At 36.9% G+C, this 24,043-nt stretch overlaps 3 protein-coding genes across 6 annotated transcripts; 2 read left to right on the forward strand and 1 right to left on the reverse strand.

Moving 5' to 3' along the window:
* Positions 134–1,798, forward strand: LOC109705553 (S-adenosylmethionine decarboxylase proenzyme-like). Its single transcript, XM_020226288.1, has one exon. The coding sequence runs from the start codon at positions 315–317 to the stop codon at positions 1,521–1,523; it is 1,209 nt and encodes a 402-aa protein (XP_020081877.1). The 5' UTR covers positions 134–314; the 3' UTR covers positions 1,524–1,798.
* LOC109706872 (zinc finger CCCH domain-containing protein 18-like) lies at positions 4,127–8,822 on the reverse strand. Its single transcript, XM_020227887.1, is given in 5 exon segments — positions 4,127–5,412; positions 5,630–5,690; positions 6,395–6,712; positions 7,536–7,635; positions 8,773–8,822. Coding segments are annotated over 5 exon segments (1,536 nt in total). The 3' UTR covers positions 4,127–4,405.
* LOC109705860 (nudix hydrolase 3) lies at positions 8,656–23,678 on the forward strand. 4 transcript variants are annotated; one of them, XM_020226646.1, is made up of 22 exons: positions 8,658–8,903; positions 8,996–9,175; positions 10,567–10,644; positions 12,615–12,711; positions 13,075–13,208; positions 13,885–13,966; positions 14,817–14,903; positions 15,068–15,174; positions 15,276–15,447; positions 16,120–16,370; positions 16,474–16,555; positions 17,327–17,392; positions 18,239–18,316; positions 18,392–18,487; positions 19,137–19,243; positions 19,367–19,535; positions 21,099–21,182; positions 21,476–21,570; positions 21,671–21,761; positions 21,829–21,975; positions 22,605–22,671; positions 23,486–23,678. In XM_020226646.1, the coding sequence occupies exons 1-21, from the start codon at positions 8,821–8,823 to the stop codon at positions 22,665–22,667; spliced, it is 2,349 nt and encodes a 782-aa protein (XP_020082235.1). In that variant the 5' UTR covers positions 8,658–8,820; the 3' UTR covers positions 22,668–22,671; positions 23,486–23,678. The 4 variants fall into 4 exon arrangements, with proteins under 4 accessions (XP_020082252.1, XP_020082246.1, XP_020082235.1 ...); XM_020226650.1 differs by having other exon boundaries at positions 23,584–23,678; XM_020226657.1 differs by lacking the exon at positions 17,327–17,392 and having other exon boundaries at positions 8,657–8,903.

A 24,043-nucleotide genomic window follows, 5' to 3' on the forward strand; every position in this document is an offset into this window, starting at 1 on the left:
TAACAGCTCTAAAACCATTCAATTTCAATCTCATTTACGTATCATCATCATCCAATGTTGTTTTTGTGCTCTGTTTCTAACACCGATTCCAATCCCTTGTGTGCTGTGCAGTGCGTCAGGAAGCCATCCTGATATCCCTTCTCATGCCTTCCTCCTCCGTAGAGTAGTAGAATCCTCTCTCCTTTCCTTTGCAGATTGATTCCTCTTTTCCTCTCTTTGATCAAACCACCCTCTCAAATCTCTCTCTTCTCTCGTCTTCTCCCTCTCTCTTCTCCTCCATCCATCCCCCTTCCTTGAGCTCTCAATCCCTCGCGATGGCAATTCTGCTCTTCGACTCCCCCCCGGACCCGCCCCCGGTCTCGGCAATCGGGTTCGAGGGCTTCGAGAAGCGCCTCGAGATCACCTTCTCTGCGGCGCCCGTCTTCGTCGACCCCAAGGGCCGGGGCCTCCGCGCTCTCTCCCGCGCCCAGATCGACTCTGTCCTCGACCTCGCGCGGTGCACCGTCGTGTCGCAGCTCTCCAACAAGGACTTCGACTCGTACGTGCTGTCCGAGTCGAGCCTCTTTGTTTACCCTCGCAAGTTCGTAATCAAGACCTGCGGCACCACGAAGCTTCTGCTGTCCATTCCGAGGATCCTTGAGCTCGCCGGGGAGCTGTCGCTCTCTGTTCTCTCGGCGAAGTACTCTCGCGGCACCTTCATATTCCCCGGAGCTCAGCCCTCCCCGCACCGCACCTTCTCGGAGGAGGTAACTGTCCTCGACCGCTTCTTTGGCGGGCTGAAATCGGGTGGCAATGCCTACGTGATCGGCGACTCGGCGAGGCCCAAGCAGAAATGGCATGTTTATTATGCTACGGAGAAGCCCGAGAAGCCCATGGTCACTCTCGAGATGTGCATGACCGGATTGGATGCCGAACGAGCATCGATCTTCTACAAGAAATCGAGCGACGGGCATCTCTCATCCGCCAAGGAGATGACCAAGATCTCCGGGATATCCGAGATCATCCCTGAGATGGAAATATGCGACTTTGAATTCGACCCCTGTGGGTATTCGATGAACGGCATCCATGGTCCCGCTCTCTCCACGATCCACGTCACCCCGGAGGAAGGATTCAGCTATGCGAGCTACGAGGCGATGGGGTTCGACGCCAACTCGTTGGCCTACGGCGATTTGATCAAGAGGGTCCTCAAATGCTTCGGCCCGTCCGAATTCTCTGTCGCCGTGACCATATTCGGCGGGCGCGGGCTCGCTGGAACCTGGGGGGAGAAGGTGGATGCCGGCAACTACATCTGCAACTGCGCGGCGGAGCAGGCCCTTCCAGGCGAAGGGCTTCTCATCTACCAGAGCTTTGCGGCTTCTGCTTCTGCTGCCGAGATGTCGCCGCGGTCGATTCTGAACTACCTGGCCATGAAAGAAGACTATGGAAAGTGTGGCTTCTGGGAGGAGGAAGCGGCAGAGGATGAGGAGGTTTTGGTGGAGGAGAAGGAAGAAGATTGGGAAGAAGATAGAGAAACGAGTTTCTGAGAGGTATATCAATTTTCCTGCTTTCTTGGACAAGTGCTTTACTACCCCTGTTTATGTCAGGCCTTTCTTATCATTAGTATGCGTAGTAGTCTCGAATAAGAGGTGGCTCTAGGTGGTTTGCTGTGTCAACCACAATGAGCCACCCCCGAAAAAAAACCACTAAAAATAATTGGAATTGCATTATATTAAACACGTTTGCTCTGTTTTGTACTTGCATGGGCACGTCGTTGTGATTTTGATTGCAAAATCTTTTCCCATCATTTGATTCGATTTAACTTCGCTTTTTAATGATTATTATTATTATTGTGGAATTTTTATCGCCGTCGTGATAACGACCTGATGATAATACGACCACGATACGTCCCACTTGTTTGTGCTTTGTGCTTTGTGCGGTTTTTCTTGTATGGGCCTGTGATTTGACTTTGTGGTTTGTTACTGGGGCCTGCGGTTTGAATAGTTTTTGGAGCCTGTGATTTTGTTGTTTTGTATGTGTATTCCTGAGACCTCGACTCTGTTCTGTTTTATATAATGGTGTTCGCCGCATAATTTGAATCTGAGACTCGTCTAACGATTTAGCATCTTAGCTGCAATCTTGCCTTCAACAAGAAGAGAGCAAAAATTGATTTGCCCAGCTTGCTTAGTTTATGCTAGGGGGTTGAGAGAACCATGTGTGCTGAGTTTTGCTTTGTATTGTGTATAGGTCACATTAGGTCCAAAGGTATTTTGTCCTCTCATAGGTCCAAAGGGTTTTTTTTTTTTTTTTTTTTTTTTTNTTGTGTTGAGGGAGAGAAAGATTCGTTTATTTCTTTTAGAAATAAATTTACCTGAAAATATGAATAAGCTAGAATTCGAATCTGGGACTTTGGTTATTAATCACCAAGCTCTTTGTCATTTGGGCTAGGTATAATCTCATGTATTCTTAGTTTTGTTTTGAGGTTGATAACTGGCAATCCCAAACAAAACAAGAACACTCTCATCTCTACAATGGAAGGAGAGGAAGAAATCCAGGCCTCTCTTTACCCCATGTTGGGTATAAGCATTATTATTTATCAACCAAAGTTTTTCAAAAATAACAATTATAAATATTATTATAAGCATTGTTCTTTATCAACATAAGCTTTTCAAAATAGGAGCTTGGTGTTTGGTATTCGAGGTTTCATGTTTGCAGCCAAGTTATTTTATATTTTTAACTGAGTTTATTGTTTTCAAAAATTTAATGAAGCAGATAGTCTGCTATTTTTCTCTCTCAAAAATAATAATAATACTTATTTTTTATGATCTCGGACTAAATTTTCATATTTAAAATTTTTCCCAAATGCCAAGACTATTGAATACGAATATCAAAAATAATATTATCTATTAGCTTATAATAATTGTTCGTCTCTCTTTATATCTCCATATGTATATATGTGCATGTAATTCGAATATTTGGATAATCCAAACCGATAGTCTCTAGAATAAGTGGCAAAGGGCTTGGTGGTTGGTATTCGAGATTGCTTCATATTTTCAGCTAAATTTATTTCTAAATTTTCTTTTTTCTCTTTTAGGAAAAAAAAAGGATAATCCATATAAGGGACTTAATAGTTTACAGGATCAATCAACAAAAGAAGAAGACAAAGAAATTTGTTTTAACTAAAAAAAACTACAAAACTTGTATATATTATAATGTTGAAAGAAGAGGAATTTAAAATAAGCAATTTAAACACGTGATTGAGCCTACAATGAATCTTCAAGAGTGAACAAACACATCCACACAACCTGATGCATATTCATCTCTCCATCTTCAACAACACATCAAGTGCTTTTTTTAAATCTTTTAAATCCATGTTAATGTGAACTTCCTCCTCTAGTTTCTCTGAACTGGATCAACCTGGCAACCACTCTTTGTAAGTGTTGATCTGTTTCTTTTCTTCTCTTTCTCTGACTCTCCTTTCTGCTATTTGACTTTCAATATTTCCAAAAGAAGTCTGGTAAGTTGTAAGTAGTGGCTACGAAGAGTAAGAGATTGTTTGGGGCTGCATTTGAATCGATAAAGTTATGATTCGATTGTAAATCAAGTTATTAATAGTAGAAATATTAGTATTGTGATTTATCTTAAAGATATCAGGAAGATCTGGCATGTAATCATGCAGTTAAACGTTTGAAAATGAAGTCACTTTCAAATGGTCTGAAGTTATTTTTTTAGAAAGACCCGAAATCTAAGTTACGATTAGACGGTGAGTCTCTCCAGCATTATATTACTTGATGGCAAGATCAATGTTTTCACTTGCACCAAATAACTACCTTAATCACAACGCCCCCTCAATCGAACCGTGTAGCCCATCGAAACTCACGACCTCGCAGAAGTCGACATCAGGCGATGGTTGCGAGATGTTGCGATTTCCACCGACACGAGAAATGGAAAGCTCTTGAAGGAAAATGGCTGTGAATTCCGCACAGATTCCACAAATCTCCGAGTTCGATGGTACGATCCAAGCGACCGGACTCCGGACTTCGAGCGGGTTGAGAGTTCCACCATTAGTTGTACTTATGGCTATCCAAACAGCCCCTAATCGCAACTTACATATTTGTTCGATTTGAATGTGGCAGAAGACGAAGTTGTATTATTTGAAAACAAATTTTGATTTCCTACAATCCCGAGTGCTAAAAGGTTCCAACATAAGTTACAATGTTACGGTCCATCACAAAATAGGATTGATCTCAGAGTTGACTATTGGCCCTCAACTCCGATGTAATCCCAAGGGCCCAAGTAAAAGGTAAGAAGAGAAAAAAATATCTTTCTATAATCCAATGGAAAGAAACTACATCAGTAGTTGCTGCATACAGAATCTGCAGGACTAAAGTAAAGACATTTTACAGCAGCAAAATCCTTCTACAAAGCATCAAAACTTCAACCATTTCTTCTCTTTTTCCTTGCTAACAACTGCGGTTGAGGCCGACGCATGAGTAGCTTCAGCATCTGCCAGTGCCTTCTGTGTATCACTCAACTTCCTCGAAGCCGCTTCATAAACCGCCTTATCCTTACCACGATTCCGCTTCACCATCTCTTCGAGCTTCTCGACTCGACTCCTTAACTCTTTCACTTCGTCTTCGTACACAACCAAAGATCTCCTATCCTCATTCTTGGGTTGTCTGTCACCCTCACCAGACCCCTTCTTATACTTTGCACCAGAACCATTATCATCATCTTGCCCATAAAGCTGCTTATTTATAAAGCTGAAGACGTCGGGCTTCTGCCCTTCTTCGGCTTTAGCGGCCCGGGCTAACTCCGCGTACTTCTTTCCCCTCTTTCTTTTGCCTCCCCTGCTGCGCTTTTTGCTTGTAGCTCTATCGACTTTGTTTTTATTTGAAGCAACAGCATGATCAAGGGACTGCTTTGGCGGAAGCACTTTTACAGACACCGGATCGACAATACCTTGGCCTGATACACCTAACCCCATGCCTTCGCGATAACCCATGCTAGCCATCATCTTGGAAGCGATGCCCCGTGTGTGATGTTCCCACTTGGCAAAAACAGCAGTCTCTGTTTGAATCCCTCTTTGTAGTGTTGCTGCCTGAAGAAACCCTAGACCTTGATTGTTATCTTCTTCTCCACTAAGTTCAGATCTTTCTGAAAATGAGCTATCTTCTTCGCTGTCTTCATCGTCGTCATCAGTTATTTCTGCATATTTGGATATAGAGAGAGAATCAGAGCCGAGCTTGGCGGAGCTCCCATCATGCAGGAAGACGACTTGACCAAGCTTGTGTTCATCGTCCCATGACTCGAGCTCAGCATTCCTCCAAACGCCAGGCTGGTTTCCAGAGGCTGCCAATACATTGGTACCTACCAAGGAATGATGCCATAGAGTAGGAATGTACTCCTTCAATGAGGATATCGGAATGAGGAAACCTAAAAAGGGTGGAATTCGAATTAGATGATGCATAAACTGTATTTCGTTCAAGACAAAAAAAGCGAATGAGAGGAAATCAGGTGCAAGATTCTGATTTCACATAGATACAATAGATGAACAGTTATCTAAACCTCATTGCACAAGAAAAAAGAGGAGGCAATAAACATGATGCGATGCAAACCGCTCCTTATGAAAGAGAATAACTAAGCAACATACCATGTGATGAGCGGCAGTTACTACCAAACCGACATCTTTGCTGTAGAAAGAACTTGCACATCTGCACTAGGGTGGACTTGTATTAGTATGTTTTCCACTAGGGTACATTACTGGGTGCTCGTTGTTCAGGGAGTTGAGGTTAGGCAATAAGTAAAGTAGAAGCTCAGCGTGTGAATCCAAGAGAAGCACACGATTAATGCAACTGTTATCCAAAAAGGTGAAGCGAGAAAGTCTAAAGCTTAAAGATTGACGACTCATGAGCGCTCGCTTAACATAAGTAATCTGACAGTTTGATCGATACTATTCATGAAAGGGAAATACGACATAAAGATCCCAACAAAAGCCTTGTTAAATACTCTTGCCATTTTCTTATTTTGTAAACAGAGATTCTATGTTGTTGAATCAGCACATAAAAAACTAGCATTTGTAATTAATTTAAACACAAGAAACTGATGATCAATGGCAATAATCAAACTCAGAAATCATATAATAAAGGGGATAGGTCCATGGAAGAGACTAAAAAGGAGATGTTGATTCAGCGGTTTAGGCAAGAAGTCATAAAACTTGCCGAAAATGGTCTTCAGACCATCTTTGCACTGGGAACTACTAAAGCATATCAAACCTGAGTCAGTTTGGGTGGCTCAACCGAGTCGATGCTGGTTCTTAAACGAGGAGTTAAAAAAGTGGACCCAAGCATTCTCGTGAAGAATACTAATTACTGAAACATGTGATTACAAAGGTGACAAACGGGGTAATCGGACATACCAGCATGCTTTCGGATGTTGGAGTAAGAAATGAAACCCTAGCAGTGTCACTGCCTTCTAAACCTACTACACGCCCATTATACCAGCGCCCATCTGTGTGCCGGAATCTACACTTTGATCCAACAGAAAATTCTTCTAATTCCAAAGGTTCTGGTTCAACCTGACTTGGATCCAAGGGTTCAGCTTTGACGTTCTCATCTGCAGCTGCTGATTCATGATCAGTAAAGATGGTATCCATTTCCTTTAGAAGTCTCGATTGTTTTAAATGAAGAAGCCCTTCCTCTGTATCTTTAATGGCCAAGAGAAGTTCCTCGTGAACCTACAAAATATGCACAATAACTCATCTATGCATGAAGGAAGCTGGCAATCATGCAAATAGGATGTAACTCTCATCCTGTTCAAGAATGAACAGAATAAGCCTCTCAGGGCATGTTCGGTTTGAAGGATTTGAGGCTCAGAATGGAAATCAAAATGAGCCATTCTCATTATTTGTATTTGGTTCAAGCGATTAGCATTCCAATTTCTATTCCGGGGTGAATCGAATCCCCCCAAAATGACTCCCACCATGGAGGTGGGAGTTAACTTTGATTCCGAAAGGGATTGAGAAAAGAGCTCCTCCTTTTTTTGAATATAACTTATTTAAAATCAAAATAGAGCAAGGGTTTAGGCCCACATCGCTGAATTGATATATTATTCTTTTAACATTATTTTTCCTTCGAAACTTCAATCGCATAAGAATCCTAAGTTCCTTCATAACAAAGAAAAGTGTAGAATCAAATGACAAAATTTCCATTTCTTGCATCTGAATTAAGAGCATTGGAAAAACAGAAAAGTTTAGATCTTCTACTACAGTGGGAAGCAAAAATAAAGTGGTTCTGATGCATAGAGAAGTTAATTTGGGATCAATAGTACAGTATCTCTCCTTATAAAACTACTCAAATAGCAATTCATCTCTTAAAACTAAGCCCTACATCATCAGCGCCAATCGCGCCTCAAATCTAATCAGAGCACACACAAGTGTGCCCAAATCTTCGATCAGCCACGCCATTCCTGAACAGATCGAAGAGGAAACCAATCTATGATCGGAATCCAAGGTAAGGGATGATCAAACCCTAGAATTTCAGGAGGGAGGAGGAACGTACCGCGAGGAGCTCGGCGTTCGCGGGCTCCGCCGCTAGGGCTTCGTCGACCGCGGCGATCGACGCCCTCTGCTCCTCGAGCTGCTACTCCTCGAGCTGCTGCCTAACAGAAGTTGCATGCCAGCAAAATAGNGAGAGAGAGAGAGAGAGAGAGAGAGAGAGAGAGAGAGAGAGAGAACCCTAGAGCGAGAGAGACGATGATCGAACCCAGGAGGACGAAGGGGCGGTGGCGGAGTGCGATTTTACAGTTTGGGATAAGTTCACATGTATCCCTATAAAACTTTAAAATTACGAATTTCACTTGTAAAGTTTAATTAACAAATATATCCCTCCGATGGGTAATATTTTTTTGTTTGTTGATCCCAGCTTTTAAATAAATGGAATATATAATATACCTTTTTTTTTGAAAATTGAGGTGTATGAATAGTATTACTCTATATATATATATATATATAATTTAAGTAAAACTAATAAATATTAAGAGTACGTAATTTATCGAAGAGAAGGGTATATGGACCGTCGCTGGACCTGAAAAGATTAAATTTATGAGTAAATTTTATTAATGGTCCTTGAGCTTTTGTACGGAACATTAATGGTTCTCAAATTTTTTATTTTTAGTGTTAATGGGTATACAGTTCTTTAGTTATAATAATCTTACATGTTATAATATTGTCAAATTATAAAAGCTAGTCTCATTATTTTTTTTATTTATTTTATTCTTTTTTGGAGGTCAAAATGTATGATAACCCCATAAACTATGGCCATTATGAAACTGCCTTCTCAATTAATTTTCTTTTTATTGATCTTTTTTTTTTTTTTAATTAACTAACATTAATCCAACGATTTTGATATATTTACCAAATATAGCTGCTTCAATCACTTTTTAAAAATAAAACTAGGACAATTAATAATTAATAATAAATAGAGTTGTTAATTTGATATAATATTTTGGAATGTTGGATCTTTATTTTAAATTAGTTTATAGTTCAGATAAGTTATATACATTTTTACTAAAAAAAAAAAAAGTTGAGGGGCGAATTCATAAGTAGCTATATTTGAGGGGGCTATCATGAAATTCTCTCACTAACAAAGTGAGAGAATCTTTATCTCGGTTCCAGTCCCCGGCCCTGTTGCGCTCTTCTCCACGCCATTGAGATATCAAAGCGCGCACGCGCACCTCTCTCTCTCTATATATAATAATAATAATAATAATAATAATAATAATAATATATATTGGAACGCGAAACCCTCGTTCCGATCATCACCACTTCGCTCCTCCTCCACGTCCATGGCGGAGCCCTACCCTCAAGACGCCGAGCTCCTCGACGTCCTCACGCGAACCGGGGAGAAAACCGGGGTCTCCAAGCCCAGGTCCCGCCCCCTCTCGCCATCGCTCGATCCATTCCACCCCCCTTGCCCTGAAAGCCCTAATTTTGTTTTGTTTTTTTTTTACTCTGCTGCAGGGGCCTCGTTCACAGGGACGGGGACTACCACCGCGCCGTGCACGTGTGGATCTACGCGGAGAGCACGCGCGAGCTCCTGCTCCAGCGCCGCGCCGATTGCAAGGAGTCATGGCCGGGGCAGTGGGACATCTCCAGCGCCGGGCACATCTCCGCGGGCGATTCCTCGCTCGCCACCGCCAGGTGCGCTTCGCCCCACAGTCTATGGTTTGGTTTCCGTCTCTTGATTGTCGTAGTTGTATTTTGTGGAGAAGAAGATTAAATCTTGGTTTGGTCTTATTGGTTCTTTGGCTGCGTTCTAAGGTTTGGTTTTGGTCTCGGGGTTGTTGTAGTTGCAGTTAGTAGTGAAAAAAGATGAAATTTTGGCTTGATCTAATTGGTTCTTTGGGTGTGTTTTAGGGATTGGTTTCAGTCTTTTTGGTTGTTGTAGCTTTAGTTCGTAGAGAAAAAGATTAAATCTTGGCTTGGTCTAATTGGTTCTGTGTTGTGATATGAGACGCCATGCAGCGCTTTTCGCTCTTTGAATCGGCATCAGACACTCTCTTTGATTAATTCTTGGCAAAAGCATACAAAACTTACCCGAATTAAAGTGTCTTTTTAAACAGGTGGCTGGACTTAACCACACATCTCTACTGGCAATTCGTCACTTGTGAATGCGAGGTGTGCGGAATGTGAAATGCGTTCTAGGGTTTGGTTCAGTCTCCTGGTAGTTGTAATTGTAGTTGAGAAAAAAAAGATGAAACCTTGGCTTGATCTAATTGGTTCTTGGATGAGATCTAACGGTGCCATGCAGTGCTCTTAATTTTTTGCCGTTTCCGTCGTATATTCGTGTTCTCTAAGTAAATCTTGGTAAAATGTACGGACCTTGGTGGAACCAAAGTGCATTTTGGAACAAAAGTTCTGATTTTTCAGTAATTTTTGAAATAGGTACCTAAAAGTTAAGAGTTTTTCATTTGGGCTCTTGTTGTAATTGTATTTTGTAGAGAAAAGATGGAACCTTGTCTTGTTCCTGTGAATGTTGCAGTAAACCGAAGTCATACACATTGTCGGGTTGATTCTCTGTCGTGAGAAAAGATGGAATCTTGTCTTGTTCCTGTGAATGTTGCAGTAAACTGAAGTTACACACATTGTCGGGTTGATTCTCTCTTGTATTCCTTGATGTTGTCTTCCCCTCTCGAAATGCCATTCTTTAACCAGCTTGTAACTTCCGAAACATGTCATTGTAATATCCCCTGTGAAATCATCTGAAGTTTCAAAATGCCGTTGTTTTGCATTTTCTGATGTTGCTGAAGAAATTCTTTAGTAGCTTCAATGGAGACTTGGTGGGCAAGTTTTTTATTTGCCTTTTTCTTCAATTTGAATTATTCTTGACAGAACTACATTTTTTGTTGTAACTTGAAGCTACTTGACGGACAAGTTTTTTAATTTCGCCTTTTTCTTTAATTTAAATAAATTCTTGGGAGAGTCACAATTTTTTTTTTTGGTTATAACTTAATGGCCATTTACTCTAAATAACTTTATCTTATCACTTTGAAGATTCTTATCTGTGACTAAGTGGTATTATGTATGTTCAGGAGGGAACTCTATGAAGAGCTAGGCATAAGCCTTCCAAAAGATGCATTTGAGTTGATATTTGTTTTCCTTCAAGAGTGGTTGGTAATTCTTTTCTTATTTTACCTTTTGTAATAGCTTATCATGTATATAGTTATCTTGACTTGTACTTTGTTGTTATACTTGGTCTTCAAAGTTTTAAAGATACCGTTTACATTGCTTAAGTTGAGGCCTTCTTACCATTTCATTTTTTACTGCAGATATATAGGCCAGGGAACATATTTGTAATAATAACAACACATAAATTACTGAAGTTCTTTAGTAATTTTTCCTTTCCTTGAGAGTGGCTTAGTTTAATAGACACTAGTGAAGAGACCCGCGCTTTGCAGCGGATAAAAACTCTAATAGTAATTTATAATAATAAAATATTAAATATTCTCTTGTGTATCCCATTTGCTACATCTACCGAAAATATCTCACTGTAGGCTGCAGATATGAACCCGATGATGCCTTCTCCGGCGATGGTGATAGTGACAGCGACGACGATCTCTCCGATAGCGGCGGAAGAAGGAATTGGGCGCACATTAGTGAGAGAGAGAGGGAGTGAGGGAAGGAGGCGATGGTGTATAGCTAAAGATGAGAAATAAAGAATTGATGAACAAATCGAAGATAAAGGATTGAAAGTTCAGTGGAAGGAGGAAAATGGGCCATGATGAATAATTGGAGATAGAGGTTAGGATCGTAGATAGTAGTAGGACCATTTAAATATATTAATTGAAAGTTTGGTAGTGGAACCATTTACATTAATTGAAAGTATAGTGGAGGGAAGGTAGTGGGACCATTTAAATGTACTAATTGAAAGTTTGATTAATGAGACCGTTAAAATGTATATTGAAAATTTAGTGAACATGATGAATAATTGGATATAGAGATATTAGGATCGTAGATAGTAGTAGGACCATTTAAATATACTAATTGAAAGTTTGGTAGTGAAACCATTTACATTAATTGAAAATATAGTGGAGGGAAGGTAATGGGACCATTTAAATACACTAATTGAAAGTTTGGTTAATGGGACCATTAAAATGCATATTGAAAATTTAGTGATGGAAAGAAGAAGAGTAACATTAGTGAGGGTGAAGAAAAACTTGCCACGTGGCAACAAATATTGAGGATTCATATAGTTTAATAGATGATTTTGCAAAGGTGCGGAATACCTGAATGGACAGAACTTTGGAACCCTTACTTCTCTCTGAAATACTTGTTGGTCCTTGCAGTATTTTGTAATGTACAGAACCTGTATTTCGTGTAAAACTTACTTTATCCAGCCACATTTCAGGAACCTGAGATATATGGTTCAGTTGCCTTGTTAACAAACTATGTCATGAAATTATGCAGGGCTACTCCCATGTTGGTGTTCTTTTTCTTTTTTTCTTCCTTGGACTAACTGAAAGTGAAAACTCAAAAAGGAACTTACAGCTGAAGGGATATCCTTATTAGACTCATCTAATGCCCATATTTTAGAACTTGAGATTATTATGTTCACTAATGTACTTCATCCTGATCCAGATCAGCCCTTTAAATGAGCATGCTATTGTAGCGAGCGTATGTTTTGGCCCCACTATGTTGATTAACCAAGGAGTCTATTTAATAATCTTTACTGGTTAGTAATGCAACCTTAGCATGAATCAGCAGGCTATTTATTTTTTTATTTTTATAGTCGGCTAAATTGCTGCTTCATCTTATGCTTGCACCAATGTATTCCATGATCATGTCCTTTGTGAGTGAATTCACAGTAGATAATCTTAAAGATCTTGTTATGTAAAGTTACTGCTAATGCCATATAAAGTTAGTGCTAACTATCATAGTACATCCGTTGAAATTTTGAAAGTCAGAATGGACAGTTAAAGTAAATTTTAACTAAGAGACTTCTGCAACTACCAGTTGTTAATATTTCTACGATGTACTTGACATACCATCATGTATACAATGCCACATATTAGTTACTGAAATTTTGTTGGTTTTAAACCTTATGAAGTTAAAAAAGCATTTATTACTTCTTTTTGTGCAGTACCATCAACAATGGAAAATACATTAACAATGAATACAATGATGTTTATCTTGTAACAACTTTGGTTCCAATTCCTCTGGAGGCCTTCACTCTCCAGGTAAGCTTCTTATTGTTTGTGCATTTAGTAGTGCTCAAAATTCCAACCATCTTGTTCATAGCATACTGTTTGAGCATTCTTGCATATATAATAGTCTATAGATCATTTTTTTCACATTAATATGATCACCATTTGTACCAAACTCTTGTCATGCTGCTTTGATTTGTAGGGTTTTCCTATATAGTATCATACTATATGGCTCGTATTTTCCTGCTACCTAATGCTGATGCATGAAAGCATGTTGGATATTGGTATATCTAGCTAAAACTATCGTGGCTGCTTCAAGCTTTTATAGATTAAGGATTGACCTGGCTTTTCAGCATATTATAAATATTTCTATTACGATATTGTAATTTTTTTCAGGAAACAGAAGTTTCTTCTGTAAAGTATATCCATATCGATGAGTATAAAGATCTTCTAGCAAAGGGTGACGAAGAATTTGTACCTTATGATGTCGAAGGGCAATATGGCCAACTATTTACTATTATTGAGCAAAGGTAGATATTCGGAACTTCAAAAGATGAATAAAGAAGTGTTACATTTGATTTTATTCTGATTTTCAGTCTTTTAGATTGCAGAGATGTTGCAAACTAAGTGAAATAGAATTCTCCTGTCTTTTCTTGCAAAATACGAATTGAATACTTTTAGATTGTAGAGATGTTACAAACTAAGTGAAATAGAATTCTCCTGTCTTTTCTTGCAAAACACGAATTGAATATTTTTGTGTGTTTTCCCTCATTAACTGGAGGCTTTTCAGCATCACTGTTTCATTCAATAGACAATGCTGAAGTAGCTTGATATAATGTTGAAGTCTCGGACAGACACAGATTTCTGGCCAGGCAAAATTAGATGTTTGGGTTTTGAATCTTTTGAGTTGGCAAAGTTACTATGGTCAGCGAAACTGAGAAAACACTCTCGGAAAATATTAAACTTGCATTGTACTTTAGTCATACTAGAGATTTACTTAATAGAGTTGTGATATTTTAGTCCTACATACCTAAAGCTACTTCCTAATCTCCTTATTGTTTTCAAGAAATGGAAGTATTATACTGGTATTCATAATCTTGACTTCCCTATTTCTGCATAGTGAGTATTAAATCTGGTGACCTCTGTCATGGTCATATGCTTAGTTCCTGGTGCATTCTTACCATGAATTGCATGTATGTGACACAGATATAAAGAGAATATGGAGTCACGAAGTCTAGCTTTGCAAAAGCAGCTTAGTCAATATGCTCCCCTCAAATTGGATCTGGAGGTAATTCGCATTACTTTTTCTTCTGCCCTATCTTAATATTATCTGCTAATCTTTATGCTGTGGTGAGTTAGAAATGTTATGAGTTCATGATTTAAGTGGTGACTTAGAACAGCTATATTGATTATGTGGAGAATGTATGGTAAGATTCATTTATGAGCTTAGGAGGAGATTGCTAGAGGATACGCAGAGGTTGGATTGACAGATGGGACTGTGGGAAATTATCTTTGATACCTTAAACCCTTCTATATGATAGATTGGAAGGATTCCAATATTGGAACTTAGAAGATGATAAAAATATCAGAAAAAACGTGACCTCAAGAAACTGTTTCAGTGGAGGAATGGAAAATCAACTGAAAGAGTAATGGTCGTATCATGTAGTTGAAAGAATGCTTCACAGACAAATATTTAACAGTTGTGTTAGATTTAGTGATAGTCATTATTTCGGCATTTCATTCTGAATAAAAAACATGATAATTCTGTTATTGGTGCTGGGTGGTTGGTTGGAAGGGAAGATTTTATTTATGTGTGTGTGTGTGTGTGTGTGTGCGTGTGTGTGTTATATTGAGAAGACCTTTTGAAGTGTGGGTGGCTATCAATACCACATGGATGTTCAGGGGTGTCTGGCATAACTTTTCTTTTCTTATTGTTTTACTGGTAAGGTGATGCAGTCAGTTTATAGTTCTGCTTGTTATCTTGCTACCATTTGATGCAACGGAATACCTCCAATATACTTTTTTAAGTGGTTAAATAGTTGATTCTGGAAGTAGCAGATCTTCTAAATCTTTATTCAGTAACCTAGCTATCATCTTAGAGTGTGAAGTATAACACTGTTTCCTCTGTCCTGATGCAGTTAACTGGTCTTTCAGAAGCAGACAAGGAAGCCTTGCTCTACATACTTAAGGCGTCAATGGTCATTGATGACATTTTCTATGAGCAGGTTACTTTTTCCCTTTCATCTTACATATTGCCTATGATAGTGGATTGATATTATCTTGTGTTAGTCACCATCATTTGCATTTATTCTTGAATGAGTTAAATATATATGACCAACCATGCTAGGAAAATAGTGGATTTTTTACTATTCTTCTTTTCCACTTTTAGGTTTGGTATGGCAATAGTGCGTTGAGAGATTGGCTCAAGGAGCACTCCAATTCTTCTTATCTAGATCAATTGAAATGGATGTATTATTCTATCAATAAAGGTCCATGGTAATTACTTTTCTTTGTATAATTGGGTACTTTTGTCTTAGTAGACTTATTGATCTTATGGTTGAAAAAAAAAAATCATACGAGTTATATTTCAATAACAGGTCATGCCTTGATGAAAACACGGCATTTTTGACAACAGCAGATTCTGCTGTGAAGTTGCTCAGAGATTCCACCAAACCAGTTTCTGGTTGGAAGGGAATTGAATATAGAGTGGCCTTTCCTGTGGTGAAGCCTCCCGGTGCAAGTTTCTACCCTCCTGATATGGACAAAATGGTACGATGACATGCACCTGTTATCAGCTTTCTAGTTCTAAGACTGCCTGAACAATAAGAATTTCTGTTTCCAGTACTCTGTGATCTGCTACAAGCAGGAAACCAAATTGAACCAAATTAGCCAATTTTGACTCATTTGATTTTTGGCGGTTTGATTTTGAAAATCAACAAATTTTCAGTTTTTGACTTTTGAGTTTAGGTTTGGTTGCGAAAAATACCAAATTCAAGCAACAGGTAGTAACATAAAACATCTGTACACGATGTGTGGTATGTTTATTGTGTAAAATTGTGTAATAGGTAAATATTGTTCTAATATATATGATTGGTACTATGTAATGACAGATCTCCATTTCACTCAAATATATAACTCAGAAGGGAATCCCAAATAAAAATGTTTAAACCAAACTAAAACAATTTAGATTTGGATCTGTTCAATTTAGTTCATAACTTCATATAGTATATTGCCTTGGCTCATATTCATGATTTAAGGTGAACATTTCAACTCGTTTGAAATGCAATTGAGCTGTATAGATTAACTCCCTATTATCGATGGTCATGTAGAAATATCTCGTATTCCATTTTAAGTTATTGGTTAAATGATATACTGAAATTATGAGGCCATTTAGATACATGTATATATAACTGTCTCCTATTCTCTTTCTGTTGTCAATAGGAATTCAAATTGTGGAAGAACACTCTAAGTAGTAGCGAGCAAAAAGCTGCAACAGGGTACTTTAGCGTCATTAGACGCCATGGTGATTCTTTACCACTTACAACATCTCATAACATCAATCAGCTTGAGTCTGAGAAACCCTTGAAATCAGATGATCTTTTCATTGTTCCATTCTCACAAGAGTACAGTTCATCTCTTGCTAAAGCTGCTGAGCTGCTTCGTAAAGCATCAGAACTCTCTGATTCTCCTAGGTAAGTTGCTTATATACCAAAGACTTATTTCCATTACAAGCACTTGTACTTTCTGGTTGTGGTCTTACCTCTTATTTAAGATTTTGTTGCATTATTTCTTTAGCCTGAAGAAGTTGCTGAAAACTAAGGCAGATGCTTTTTTGTCAAATGACTACTATGAATCCGACTTAGCCTGGATGGAGTTGGTTAGTGTGCTTACTATTTGACTTAGCATTTTATGGGGTATCTGCAATAATTAGTTTTTGTTACTTAATTTTCTCTGTGCATTTGATTTTTTGGAAATTTGGAGCTCAGCTCCCTACTAAATTCCCGCAACTGGGACTTGAACCCATGACCTCTTGTTCGAGCATGGGGTGTGCCAACCGTTAGACCTGAGCCGTAATTTTCTTCTATTGATTTTATTTTTTGACATGTTTTGATCTTCATCTAATCCTGCATTAATTTTCTGTCACCCATCTACCACTCCAAGCTTTTGGTTGTTGAATCGAAATACGAATTGTTCTATATTCTACTTGTGAGCAACTCTCTTTTCAATTTAAATTGGAATAAATCGTGGAGAAAAATCTAAGTATTTCAGAAGAACAAGCTCATTATGTTTTCTCACATTTCAAGTGTTTAAAGCTTGAGCTGGAAAACCAATACATTTCTTGTTTTAGTATCTAGAAGAGATTTAAAAAAAAAACTATCCACTCTTGTTGATTGGCCAGTGAGATGGTGCTGAGCATGGCCTGCACGGTCATGGCAATCCTAGGGAAAATCATAGCAAATAAATTCTTACCTAGTAATGGAATTTACATATTACAGGTGATATTGTTTTAAGCGATATCATTTCTTTCATGTCCCACCAAAATCTGTTACTGTTCTGAGTCAACTTCTGAGTCAACTTCTAGCAACTACTATTTATTAAGTATTTAAGGTATTCCAATATTCCATTCTTTTCATATCTTTCTTGGTAGGACTCTAAATTGGATGTTACCATTGGCCCCTACGAGACATACGAAGATGCACTCTTTGGTTACAAGGTAACTCTTGTATTTGTTGACAGTAGCTGCAGCTTTTTCCTCCAAGATTTATTCCATTCCACGTAGACAAATGTGATCAAGAGACAGAGATGTAATGCAGTAATTTGCTTGCAAACTTTTTAATTTCTCTTTTCCATCTACAGATATTTACTACAGTCTTTGATTCCTGATCTGCCATTTGCTTGGATTTTTTTTTTCACTATTATTTTCAAACTACTTCACAGTTTAGTGCATGAGTTGTGTTATGTGTTTATTTTCCATAATTTGGTCAATGATATTTATAATTTACCTTGGTTTATCTTAGTAGCTTATGTCTATCCTTTTCTTCCCAACTTAACTGGTAAAATAGTAGCTCTAGTTTAGTGCAAGATATATTGGGATTTTATTTTTATTTTTGCATTACATTTTAAGATACTTGTATATGTTGATTATCATAGTTAAACTACTACAAGCGGAAGCATCAACATTTTGTCAGAAATATTTAAGAAAGGGTTGTTCAGACTTTGTAGTTGTTATTCTCCGTATGCTTTATCACCAAGGTTATTAAGAAATTTAACTGGAATTCACATAAGATAGATTATGTAGTTTAACTCTTCCTCTTATTTTCACTGGTTGTATTGCCAATGTTAGTCTGTTGGTAATTGTTCACCTTGTTTTTCTTTTTCCTTGTTTTTTCTTTCTGGGTTGGCGTGCCATATTAAGCATTAAAATTCCTGACATTTACTCATGTTATAGATCTTTACAATTCAAATCAAGTAAAGTGCATTTTGAGATAATATTTCTTTTATTTTTCTTTTTTCTTAAATTTTTGCCTGTTATTAATTAGTTTTATTAAATATCATGAAGGCAACATTTGAATCATTTGTTGGAATACGAGATGACATAGCAACTTCTCAAGTTAAACTCTTTGGGGACCACCTACAGGTATCTTTAGTCAATGTCGTATCGTATTAACTCTCTATACCTTAAATTTGTGCTAACTGTAAGGATCTAACTCAGGACTTGGAGCGGAATCTTCCATTAGATGATATGTACAAATCAGAAAGTGTAGTTGCTGCTCCTATCCGTGTGATTCAGCTTCTTTACAATGCAGGGGTGAGTTTTTAGCTTTAAAAATCTTAGCCCGTTTCTTTCACTATGAGTTTTATATGTGATCATTTACTCTGTTGTTTTGCTCATAGTTGCTAACATATTTCCATCAACGGCAACATATATTATATGTTGAGGTTTAATTTTGGTAGTTGTTTCGGCCTTGAACCTATCTGGTTCTTCCTTGGTTCCTTATAAACTTGAATGCTTGAAAATTTGCTGAAGTTTCGAAAATGTAAATAGGAGTAAAATGAGTGGATCTGAAATTGCTTTTAGTATAACCGTTGAGATGTCACCAAACTAGGAACAAATTAATTTATTAAAAGGTCGCTTTCGTGGCTGGCACATGTACAATAAACTGTTTGCTAATGTTGTTTTGACAGAATGATTGATTGCATTGTTGCATTTACGTTGAAGGGGGCAGATCTGAGAAGTTCAGAATGTTGTTTGCCAAAACATAAAAATTTAACAGCTGTTGATACATTTATCCCGATAGAGAATTAGATATTTGGTTTTACTCTCTATTTGTTTACTACATTTGTTTGTGGCTGCTCTCTTGGACAAAGTGGAAAGTTTACTTAGAAAAGGTCTATATGTCAATGCTAATGTTACTCTCTATAGCTTATTAATAGCTAGAATAAGTTTGGAACTCCAGGATGTGAAAGGCCCTCAGACTGTTGCTTTCAATTTGCCAAACGATGAGCGCATAGTAAATGAACATGGAACATCGATGGTTCTACTCAAGAACGTCTCAGAGGCTAAGTATGTATCTTTTTTCTAGTTACAACTTCACTGAATTTTTGCCGTCAAAAATGGACAATTGACTTTGTGAATTTCTCCATCTTTTGAAAAATAGCCATTGACAAGTCACATTCTCTCTTTCAGGTTCAACAATATTCTAAAGCCGATTGCTGATGTTTGCATCAAAGAGGAGCAGAAGGAGTACATTGATTTTGAGTCTTTCTACACACACACTATTTGCCATGAGTGTTGCCATGGAATTGGACCTCATACCATAGTTCTTCCAAGTGGTGAACAGTCAACAGTTAGAATGGTATGTGTACATATCGCATATCTCGAGTACTCCAGATAATGACATTAATATCTCAAACATTTGTATTACTTTTAGTTACAGCGAAATGTCTAAGGAGCTGTTTGTTTTCTAGGGAAAAACATGGAAAAAAGTTTTTATGGGAAAAAAGTTTTCCATGGAAAACTTATTTTTTAGTTTTATGCCCATTTGATTTCAAAGAAAACTAGCTTTTTTGAAATCATTTTTCCAGATTTCATGAAAAATTATTATCTTTATTTTCCAAATTTTTTTTTTCAGAAAACGAAAACACTAGTTTTCCATGAAATCTGATTATTTTTTCTTCAAAAATACTAGTTTACTTTGAAACCAAATAGACGGAAAATTGAAAAAGAGGTTTTCCATGAAAAACTTTCTTTTTCAGAAAACCTTTTTTCCTTACTTTCCCTAAGAATCAAACAGCCCCTGAGAGACTAAGCTTAAAATGTTGCATGATCTCATATGTTAAGGAGAATGATGTAAGGAACCTCTCTCTTCAGATTACCGTGTTATGATGCTTTGAAGCCGATAGCTATGATGTCGCAATGTAATCTGCTGTTTGGTTAACCATGATGGTGCACATACTTTTATGCAAAGTTCTTTATGGATCTGTTTGAACCTTTATGCATAATAATTTGCTGGGTTATTGTTCCTCAAATGATTTTTATTTGTTTGTTTGAAAAGCTCTCCTCGGATGCTGTGGTGTCATTGATGCATCATTCTTCCTGTTCAGCATGAGTCTCTTCCACATAAAATTGCCTGTTGTGATACCGTATAGCCCATGACACCTTAACCATTTGCATGTTTAGCTTCTCATGAGTAGTTCTGATTTTTGATTGAGAAAGGGATTTGAATTGAATTTCTTCATATTCCTTTTTGTTTCCCCCCTCTCCGTTTCCGTTAGTCTTTGTTGAATGGGAAAGTGGATTAAGTACAAAGTTAATAGAAAAATGTGGACCTAACAATAAAGGAAGCGTATACGACATGTTATACAAGAGATTTTGGACTTCTTTGATTGCTTTTATAATTAAAATTAAGGGATAATTACCTATACCCTTAAAAAATAGCCGACTTTCATATTTACTCTTTAAAGGTTTCAAGTAAAAAGAATCTACACTTTGAAGTTTCTTTACTATTTTTAATATGCCCTTCTGTCAACTGATCTCTAGTCAACTTCATCCTCAGCTTAACGCCGAGTTAAAATAGGGGGTAGATTTGAAAGTTGGGGAGGGGTAGTACTTTTTAAGGGGCATATTTGAATGGGAAAATGAATCTTTATGTAGAATTGACGACTATTTTCGATAGTAAACTAACAAAACTTAATTCTAACGGCATATTTGAAAGAAGTTGAGGAACTTGGATAGATTTCATTACTTAAAACTTTTAGGAATAAATATGAATATCGGGTACTTTTGAGGCGTACGTAAGCAATTGCCCCTATAATTAATTGGGAGATTGAAGTAACTCTTCATTGTCCTCAGTAGTTTAAACTTTCTTTAAATTGAATTGATTTGATCATACCTGACTAGTCTTTTTGATGATGTATAGGAGCTTCAAGAAGTTCATTCGGCCCTAGAGGAAGCAAAAGCAGATATTGTTGGCCTTTGGGCTCTGAAATTCCTCATTGACGAGGTAATTTAACATTTACTAATACACAATATCTAACTTGAACTTACAAATAATTTTTCCCTTGTGCACTATTAGGATTTCCAGGGAAATCTAGCCATAAGTGTGGCTAAGTTTTTACTCCTTTATACTTTCAAGTAGCTTAATATGAGTTTGTCCAAACTCTAAACTTGTGTAATGAGTTAAAAATTTAGAGTAATCAATCTTCTACTCGGGCTGATATCTTTGCCTAAATTTGCTATTAAATATCTAAATTTCATTAACCTTGCTCCTGTCTATTCATATTCTTGCTTTGTCAGGGATTACTTCCTAAAACTTTGGTGAGATCTATGTATGTATCATTCCTAGCAGGATGCTTTCGATCAATACGTTTTGGACTCGAAGAAGCTCATGGGTAAATTTGAGCTGTCGTTCTGTGTATTTGGATTCAAAGTTCTTCTAACTTCATATAATTAACAGGAATTGACAAATTCTATTTTGCCGTTTGGGAGCAGTAAAGGGCAAGCATTGCAATTTAATTGGTTATACGAAAAGAATGCCTTTCTTTTCCACTCTGATGAAACATTTTCAGTTGATTTTGCCAAGGTGAGAGGCTATGGTTGCTCTCTTGTTACGTTTGTGCGTATATGTTACGTATTATGTCCTGTTGCAGATTGAAGCAGCTGTTGAGAGCCTCAGCAGAGAAATCTTGACGATACAAGCAAAGGGCGATAAAGCTGCTGCGATTTTGCTTCTTCAGAAATATGCAAACCTGACACAACCGTTACGTATTGCCTTGGGGAAGTTAGAAGAAGTTGAGGTATGATTTTTATGTAGGTGCTAGCTTACGGATATAGATATACTTATTTTCAGAATTCATTGGGAATAATATATAGAGACTCTGAAATTTAGCACTCTTGCACATTAGCGTATGAACTTTTAATTTTGGCAATGAGATTCCGTTAAACTTTATTAAATACTATAATAGGCCCCTCTCATCAATCAAATTTACTAATTATATTCAAATTTACTAATTATATAGATGTTCTGATTGCTTGTATTGCATATAATCTTATAAACCTTTAAAACACAAACATGAAAAAGGCAATAAAAATTGAAGACAGATTCACTCTATTCGTCAATCTTGCTATTTAATTATCATGCCTAGACCAGAAGAGAAAAAAAAACAGGTTTTTTTTATGCGTTGATGTTATACGAACTTATATGTACATGATATGCTATCAAAACAACTCAGTGGTAACTTCACTCGAGGAGAGGGACTTATTTAACTAATTTTTTGCCGTTGAAGTGTGAAATCCAGCTGATGAAGCTTTCCTCGAGCATCTCATTTTGATCTTTTCCAGCATACCTATGAAATAGGCTGCCTTTTTCTTCGGATTCATGTGTTTCCTCTTTTGACTTTTCTATTGTTGCTTTTATCGTTTTTAGGTGCCTGTCGACATTGCTCCCATATTTGGAGCTGCAAACAAGATACTGGACATGTCATCTTGAGGAGGTAATTTTGCAGTATAAGTCATTAGAATGTATGATTGCTATCAATTATTAGATGCGACATTGCAGTTTTATTAGCTCAGGTGCTGTGTTCAATTTAGTAGCATAATGAAGTAATCTATTAAATATTATGAAAGCACAGTTGGGAGCAAAAGTGGAACCCCCAAGTCCACTTTTGAGTCCTCTCCCTTTTATCTCTCTCTCACATTTTGCATCAATTTTTCCTGTACAATCTATTTTTAAGTTAGTTAATATTATAAAATTAAAATTAAATTTAATGCATGTAATCTAAACCATCTAAAACGTCTCTGTAAAAAATTCATAGAATTTAAATCTTTATAATGAGATTTTAGAAATATCGTCTATAAATTTACTTCTACATTCGGTGCACAGAATATTTTTTCTCTGCCAGAGGTTTTTTTCTGCTCAAGTATAACAATATTGTCAGAACTTGTCTATTAGTACATCGCATGCACCAAACTTATTTTTTAAATATTAATATCATAAAATTAAAATTTAATTTGATTGATGCAATTTATGTTATATTGAAAGTGTATATATAAAAATTTATACAGTCGTCTGAAAAATAGTAGCTGCAGATGGACAGTAAAATAAGGGAGCAAATTTAATTTGATTTTTTTTTTCCGTCTTTTTCTTATTTTTCTTATATTTAGCTGCTTAGTTAGCTTCTTTTACTTTTTTTAATTTTTTTTTAATTCTTTAGCTGCTTCTATTTTTCTTTTGCTTTCACTATTTCCTCTTTCTTCAGTTTTTTTTTTTTATTTATTTTTATAAAATCAATTCTTCTCAATGCGCAGGTTCCTTCAATAGTGATAATTGAAGAAGCAACCTTTTCCATAGTGAACTTTGTATTAGTGTTTTAAATTTTCATTTTTGAATTATCACTTTTTATCAGGGAGAGTAGGACTGCTGTGCTATTAGTCTGGAGCAGGGAGGTCGCTGTTTTCGATGATGAAATTTTGGATCAATGACCGGTTTCGTTAGACTTGATCTAATGTATTAGAAGTATGTAGAAAATAAATTTTATGATTTTACACTATCATTTACCTAGTAATTTAAAGGATTCAAAATCAACAATTTTTAATAGATTTTTTTTGCAAGTTTAACGGTGTAGTAGTATTCAAATCATATAAAATTTTAGTTATTTTTTTTTTATATTATTACAGTAACATCAAATATATTTTTGATCTAAAAGTTTAGTGCTATATCATCGATTTTATATCATTTCGATCGATAGGGAAATGATATCGAAAACTCACAAAATTTATGGTTTAAATAATACAAGTATTTTGGATCAAGTCTAACATATTAGATTGTTAATTTGAAAGTTTCATCATAAAAAAGGGCTTTAGAGT

Source organism: Ananas comosus, linkage group 2 (assembly GCF_001540865.1).
Source record: "Ananas comosus cultivar F153 linkage group 2, ASM154086v1, whole genome shotgun sequence".
Taxonomy (NCBI): domain Eukaryota; kingdom Viridiplantae; phylum Streptophyta; class Magnoliopsida; order Poales; family Bromeliaceae; genus Ananas; species Ananas comosus.

Coding starts and splice junctions, on each gene's coding strand:
- LOC109705553 (XM_020226288.1), top strand. CDS start 315: ATGGCAATTCTGCTCTTCGACTCCCCCCCGGACCCGCCCCCGGTCTCG.
- LOC109705860 (XM_020226646.1), top strand. CDS start 8,821: ATGGCGGAGCCCTACCCTCAAGACGCCGAGCTCCTCGACGTCCTCACG. Junction 8,904..8,995: donor ACCGGGGTCTCCAAGCCCAG/GTCCCGCCCCCT, acceptor ACTCTGCTGCAG/GGGCCTCGTTCACAGGGACG. Junction 9,176..10,566: donor TCCTCGCTCGCCACCGCCAG/GTGCGCTTCGCC, acceptor ATGTATGTTCAG/GAGGGAACTCTATGAAGAGC.